Raw genomic sequence first — 7,500 nt, 5'->3', positions numbered from 1 at the left:
TGAACAATAATAATTGAAGCGTGTCTTGATAATCCGGCTTAAAAGCACATGCGCAAAGCAGAGCCCGTTTGCACAGGCAACATTCCCGTTTCCATGATTTTTTTATAAAATTGTATTATATTTTAATTAATAAATCGAACTCAAATGGTTGCCTTGAAACAGCCTGTGCGGAACAGGTGCATTTAGACTGGCTTTTCATGACCAGTACTATGCATTGTACATGTATTGGGTTATGTTGTTCACAAAAAGTAATAATCTATTATTGATTTCATATTTATATTTCTTATAATACAAATCTATTTAATGTTGATTACCAATAATACAATTTTTTAACTGATAAATTATGTATTATTCATATAATGAGCCAACGGTGTTTTACCCGGGAGATGACACGTCTTGAACAGGAGATGGCACGTCTGGAACTGAAAATTAAAATAAATAAATTTATTTTTGTCTTGTTTCGTACATCGCTACAAGGAAAGACTTTAATCATATATAACATAATGGCGATTCATTCTTCGATTTGTGTGTGGAGAGAAGAACTTCAACGATATCGAAATCAAGCGCCTGAATACCTTGTTTTTTTCCGGGATAAATTGCCATGTTTTCTGATAGCAAAATTAACTAATTAAGCGCGGATTATTCCACGACAAATAATGAGCGAAGCTTTATGTTCTTTAGGAATGTTTGTGGTAGGAAACTAAATTATTTCGTAGAATGCATGCGCTTTTATGGTGTGTTTTTTTAGTTCAAAACAGGTTACCGTTTTGTTAATAATTTTGTAATTTGCAATTGAATGCTACCATTTTAAGTCATTAAACAAAATAAACGACGCAAGGCTGATGTGTGTCTTAATGATTATGAGTGAATCCGTTTTCATTGGAATTCTTATGCTGTGCACAGAGGAACACGAGCAGTTTTAGCGGAATGATTAAGGAAGACCAAATCATGTACACTAAATAAAAATAATTTAACTAAGTATCGCCTACCGCATTTTGCAAACGAATAAATGTTCTCATCCTGCTGGGTCTTAGGTGTTTTTCTGCAACAAAAAAATGTTAAATGAGAAATCAAACACCTGAGCGCAAATAAAAGACGAAGTTATTTAACACTGTTTAAAATTTCATGTTTTCACGCGAGAATGACGTAATCACAAAATGACGAGTTGCACGAAAAATGGCTTTGAAAGTAAACGAGTTTTGGATAAAAATGTCTTTCAAACAGGTCTTGCAATTTCTTGTCAACACCACTTAATTTACTATATAGTCGATATTGCAAACGAAATTACAACTGGAGTTGGATAGTTCAGATGACAACTCGACTGAATTTTTTTAAGCGTTTTTTTTAACGGTATATTCATAAAAAGTCGTAGGTTTTAATGCAAAGTAAAAAAAAATCACAGTTTATATACGTGCTTAAAGAGTTTGGAATCACAATGGTTATTAATCAAACTTGAAAAAAAGAAAAAATAATTACACTTTGAAAGAAAAAAAAAACGAATGCTGTAATCCACATAATAAAATCTGATGTTACAAATCACGTTGAGCTTTGAATAACATAGTAAAACATGTGGGTGTTTTTAAACGGACTTTTTGTTTTAATGTCACCTATGGTTTTAACACTTACAACACAAGAAACATTGACTATGATAGTTTTTATTAAATAAAGGGACTTCTTATAGCTTATTATAAATGCCTTTGTACATATATGGTCAAATGTTATTATGTGATGTTCTGGATCAACGGGTATTGCGTTTTATCGGACGAATACACAGTTCTTACATCTGTGCTTCGTTTTATTTTGATTTGTCGTCCTTTTGGTCGAATGCGCTGTATGTGATTCGTGCAATCGATTGTCGTATCGAGTATGAATTACAAAACATGGTTAATCTCATTTCTTTTGTTCCTCATCCGCATTGGTTTCAGTTTAAACTGATGTTCGATATGAAAATAATAAGTAAATGTTGACGGAGAACGACCCTGTATAAACCGCAATATCACACATATATAAACCAGGCCCTTGCAAAACGTTCACATATGTTCAAAAATGTCTGACAAAACTCGCATAACAAGGAAACGAGCGTAATGCCTGTCTTAATAGAAACGACCAAATATAAGTTTTTCGTATTTCCATTTTGGGGCTTAGTGTTTGGACAAGAACCAACTACATATAACTGTTTATATGACCTTAAATTCCCGCTTAGGAATATATTGTGAAATTCTCAAAATAAAAACCTAACACCGATATCGGAAAACGGCTGAAAAGAGGAGATTATCTTATCCATCGCAAAAATATGCGACAAAGACTTATTTAGTAAGAAAAAAGTAACGCCGTATGCATATCAAATTTTAAACCAAAAGCGGGTTATTAGGCCGGTTTGTGAAATACTCGATTCGGAAATTAAACGATTTTGACATGGACACGAAACCATGCCGTACATTAAATACTTACTCTACTTTAAAGTCAACCTAATGTTAGCTGCCTAGCACGTATAGAAATTGCAACACGATTCTATCAGTTAAAACCCTTGACTACTTGATTCTACATTACAGTAACAATAACGTTGTGTACAGTTTTCGTAAATACTCACTATTGATGTATATGTCTAAGTTAAACGGTTAAAACACAAGCTGTTGTTATCCCCACGCTTTTTGAAAAAAAGCTGGGGATATTGTGGTTATCTCCGCCGTCCGTCCGTCCGTCCGTCTGTCCGTCCGTCCTGGCCACTATCTCCTCCTACACTAAAAGCACTAGAACCTTGAAACTTACACACATGGTAGCTATGAGCATATGTGCGACCCTGCACTTTTTGGAATTTTGATCTGACCCCTGGGTCAAAAGTTATAGCGGTTGGGGTGGGGCCGCGTCAGAAATTATCACTCATTTTTTTAGGTTATTTTACATTTACTTCTTTATTTCTACACCGATTCACTTCAAATTGATACTGGACCTCTCTTATAACAATACGGTCAATCTAAACCATGCATGGCCCCATTCCCAACCCTGGGGCGCCCCGCCCACATAGGCCACACCCACCAAAAATTTCCATTTACTATAATTTTTTCATTTCTACACGGATTCACTTCAAATTGATTCTGAACTTTTGTTATGACATTAGGGTCAATCTCAACTATGCATGGCCCCAATCCCAACCCTGGGGCGCCCGCCCACATAGGCCACACCCACCAAAAAATTCCATTTACTATAATTTTTTCATTTCTACACGGATTCACTTCAAATTGATACTGAACTTCTCTTATGACATTAGGGTCAATCTCAACTATGCATGGCCCCATAACCAACCCTGGGGCCCCGCCCACATAGACCACACCCACCCAAAATTGCCTTTACTATAATTTCTTCATTTCTACACCGATTCACTTCAAATTGATATTGAACTTCTCTTATGACTATACAGTCAATCTCAACTATGCATGGCCCCATTACCAACCCTGGGGCGCCCCGCCCACATAGACCACACCCACCCAAAATTGCCTTTTACTATAATTTCTTCATTTCTACACCGATTCACTTCAAATTGATACTGAACCTCTCTTATGACAATACGGTCAATCTCAACTATGCATGGCCCCATTACCAACCCTGGGGCCCCGCCCACATAGACCACACCCACCCAAAATTGCCTTTTACTATAATTTCTTCTTTTCTACACCGATTCACTTCAAATTGATACTGAACTTCTCTTATGACAATATGGTCAATCTCAATTATGCATGGCACAATTACCAACCCTGGGGCGCCCTGCCCACATATGTCACACCCACCCAAAATTGCCTTTTACTATAACTTCTTCATTTCTACACCAATTCACTTCTAATTGATGATGAACTTCTCTTATGACAATACGGTCAATCTCAGCTATGCATGGCCCCATTACCAACCCTGGGGCACACCTAGGTCAAACATTCGGCGTGGGGATACGCGTCGGCCTCTGCCGCGCCATTTCTAGTTATTTATGACATGCAGGATGTATCAGTCAGCAGTATGTATCAACATCACATGGTTGTTTGGAGTGTAAAATAATATACAAATACTTGAAAAAGCTACAATTGAGGATTCTTATCTTTCAACTTTAAATTCAACAGAAATATGGTGAGGTGTTCTCTAAATGTATGAATGTTACATCCAAGATACCGCAGGAAAGCTTTCGAGCCCCTGCATGCGATTTATTAAGGATATTAATACAATGAAAAACCGACCTAATTACTTGATTTCTTGACTTGTGTCTTATATTTATCAAAGTATGCACTATATTCCGTCATACTTTTGATATTTTGATGACTTGATTCCCTATATCGGTACATTAACGCTGAAAATGTCACTAGCTTGTAATATTCAAAACCTTTTCTAATGAATTTAAATCAAAACGGATATATTATGCAATAAAGAATGAATACATTAATTACGTATGTGTTTGTAGACCGGATATATCCGGATGCACATCTGAAAAAAAATCAAAACATTATAACGTAAAATATTATATTCTCTTCTTATGTACATGAACGTAAAATGTCACTTATTAGGGATAAGTCGTGCAGGGGACGCTAAGTACTAATGGTGTAAAGCTGAAGTTCAAAAAGCATTACATCGATAATATTGTGTTTATTTCTATATCGTTTGCGGATCAAGTTTTTTAATGGAGCTGTCTCTGTTATTTCATGTATTTTATTTTATCAACAAATCTCACTTACAGTCTACATAAAAAGTACAGTACACAAATCATGGATGTTTATTACAAATACATCTAAAATTTTAAATAAGGTAATAATAAGCTTGAGAACGGTGAATTAATTTCATATAGTAATGAAATATAGTGGATTTTAACATGTGTACATGCAAGTGTAAAACATTTAAAATGTCAATTTATGTGCTAAAATTGTTCGGTTAGAATAAGAAATAACACCGACCTCCGGCATCCGATACAGCGAACAAACCTTCGTCTATGTTTAAAGAATGACGTTTCGGTCAAATAATGCAAGGAGGCATTATGTAGCAGTGGTTTGTACTATATGTTGTAGTGTGTCATATTTTAATAAACGTATTGTGACTGTATTTTAAACGATTAACAAAACGTATTACTATGTGCAAAAAAAAAGATGTTACGGTCGAACATTATTTTCAAGAAAATTTTGGCATACTATAATATGTAATCATGTAGCGAACAAAACATAACTAGAAACAAACGATACATTTTGTCTAAGTGTCTATGTAACTATCGAAGTAGTAATCTTGAATTTATTTCCTTTATAATGTATTAGTTTGTACTTTCCTTTTACGTGTAAAACATTCAATATAGTTTTTGGTATCCACATACCCACTGTATTTGGTAGTCTGATAGGCAGCTGTCTATACGAAAAACGATCACGCCGATTACGATTACAAACAACAGGATAACACCTCCGATCACATAAAAAGTTATTGTCAATGGCGCTAAAATAGTAATAGTCATATGATTTAAAAACGATTGCTTCGAAAATATAAAAGCTGTTTTTTTATTTTGATAATATCCATATATACAGTTAAATTGCATGCATCCACTTTTAACCCAGAGGCAATGCTGCATAATTGTGTTTGCAAATTACTAATATTTAATAAGAAACGTTTTACTACATATTTATTAATATAAAAGTAAAATTGCACAAACATGATAACTGCACCTTTAATACATACCAATTGATTTCTTGGTGGTGGCAAAGGAGGTAAATATGTGTGTCATATCCGTTGTTGTAACTATGTGTTTAATGTTCGTAGAATAAGGATATCCTATTTTGGCAGCATCCGTAGTAACACCTTCAAAAAATTACACATTATAAACAAATTTATGTAAGCACATAATTATTTACTGTGGCAATCGTTCAGTTGAAGTATAAACAAGTTCTTAACCGTGAAGACCACATTGATAGCTTAACAATACTAGTATCCACGTTTTAATTACAATGTTTAAAACAAGAACCTATTCAATATTGGACAATAACAATGTCAGAACACGGAATTTAAATAGCACGTTTTGTTTAAAGGGATTGGGGACTAGTAGGGGTGGAGGTAAAAAATCAAAATACAATTATCACGTTGTAATTGTTAATTATATGTTTGATTTCAAATACTTGAAATGCGTGTTGAACTAGAAATTTTGGGCTGTATTGCCATTGTCAGGACACCTCACTTCATAGTTGTGATGTCTGACAAGTAGCTAACGCGCGCGAATTAAAATAAGAAATTTTAATATATAGATATTCTCATAGTACAATATATTGTGGATGGTAGTAAAACGTTACACTGACAGTATTAAATCAATTTATTTGAGGCTCTTAAGCTTAAATTATGGTCACGTGAAACACGTAACGTATGTCAAATTAAATAGTTAAACTATTCGAAAAACAGCAAGCGTATATAGTAAGCATATATTGCACAAACGGATTGAGTTGTCTAATTCTACCGTTAAATTATTTAGACTTACATGGTTTCAGTGAAACAATTACATTCATGCTTTGTTCATCAATTGCTTGGCTAGATATCTCGCCTGCAATTGGTGTTTTCGAATGTATCTTATTCGCAAATAATTGCACTGCGTCTTTTAAACAAAGTGTAAATTTTTAATGACTTAGCGCTTTTGTTTCATTAACTTTATATAACATATGTTTGTGTCGTTTACAAACATCCCGATTGATTCGATGACCTTTTTATTTATATAATTATTTACTAGGACAGCACTTCTGCAACCAATGTCGATATCAATATAATCAATATACTGCGTAACCTAAACTATGTAAACATATTGTTACAATTATATTTATTTATATATAATTAAAAAATCAGTATAATAAATAAGGAAACAGTGTTGTTTAAATGGGATAATTATACAACTGAAAGGGGCAATTTATAACATAATCACATATTACACAAACGCGCTTCATAATATGAGTTGCTAACTCCGCTACCAATGCTATTTATGGTTATAGGCCCTAAAAACTATATTCAAATCTATATTGACACATCATTAAAAAGCAGGATATACTTACTTATGTCAACTCTCACCGTGTTGCTATAAATATATATATATATATATGTCCTAACAATGGAGGCAATACAGCTGCATATATATAAATAGCTCAACTCCCAGCATGGCATGATGACGCGTGTGTGTACTAGGTACTTCTACGACCGCTATTCTAATTAAAAACAGGACCAAATCAAACTAACAAGCAACTATTGCTATATTTAAATTGTCGCCTCTAGCTTTAAGAGTTGTTTGAATGCTTCAAGTGGGCAAGCATATACAATTGAATAAAACACAGTAAACATTACAGATCTAATCACATAGCACTTTGAAATCTCGTTAAGAGTTATATCGAGATCTTCCCAACAAATATTAACATGTTAGCACATTTATTAAATGAAAACATTGCACGTTGAGTTAAGCCGCCAGTCATGCACATAAAATACACAATCACATAGTCGCTCGTGTAGATAACCGCAAGG

The 7,500-nt window shown here is 34.1% G+C and overlaps 2 protein-coding genes across 3 annotated transcripts in view; both read right to left on the bottom strand.

The window, feature by feature from the left end:
• LOC127840095 (uncharacterized) overlaps nucleotides 1–6,147 on the bottom strand; it is a 12,064-nt gene extending 5,917 nt beyond the window's left edge. Inside the window, exons 1-5 of one of the 2 annotated variants that reach the window (XM_052368491.1) lie at nucleotides 5,692–6,147; nucleotides 5,336–5,451; nucleotides 4,428–4,464; nucleotides 990–1,042; nucleotides 380–422 (exon numbers count right to left, since the gene is read on the bottom strand). In XM_052368491.1, the coding sequence (XP_052224451.1) occupies nucleotides 380–422; nucleotides 990–1,042; nucleotides 4,428–4,464; nucleotides 5,336–5,451; nucleotides 5,692–5,737 (295 nt within the window). In that variant the 5' untranslated portion in view covers nucleotides 5,738–6,147. The other variant, XR_008030394.1, reaches the window with a different exon arrangement.
• A 1,169-nt stretch (nucleotides 6,148–7,316) lies between these two features.
• LOC127840094 (uncharacterized) overlaps nucleotides 7,317–7,500 on the bottom strand; it is a 4,238-nt gene continuing 4,054 nt past the window's right edge. Inside the window, exon 7 of the mRNA XM_052368490.1 lies at nucleotides 7,317–7,500. This exon is cut by the window's right edge and continues 57 nt beyond it. The gene's annotated coding sequence lies outside the window, so the exon portion shown is untranslated.

This window comes from Dreissena polymorpha, chromosome 7 (genome assembly GCF_020536995.1).
Source record: "Dreissena polymorpha isolate Duluth1 chromosome 7, UMN_Dpol_1.0, whole genome shotgun sequence".
In the NCBI taxonomy this organism is placed as follows: domain Eukaryota; kingdom Metazoa; phylum Mollusca; class Bivalvia; order Myida; family Dreissenidae; genus Dreissena; species Dreissena polymorpha.
The sequence above is the reverse complement of the archived record's forward strand: the minus strand, read 5'-3'. Positions and strand labels throughout refer to the sequence as shown.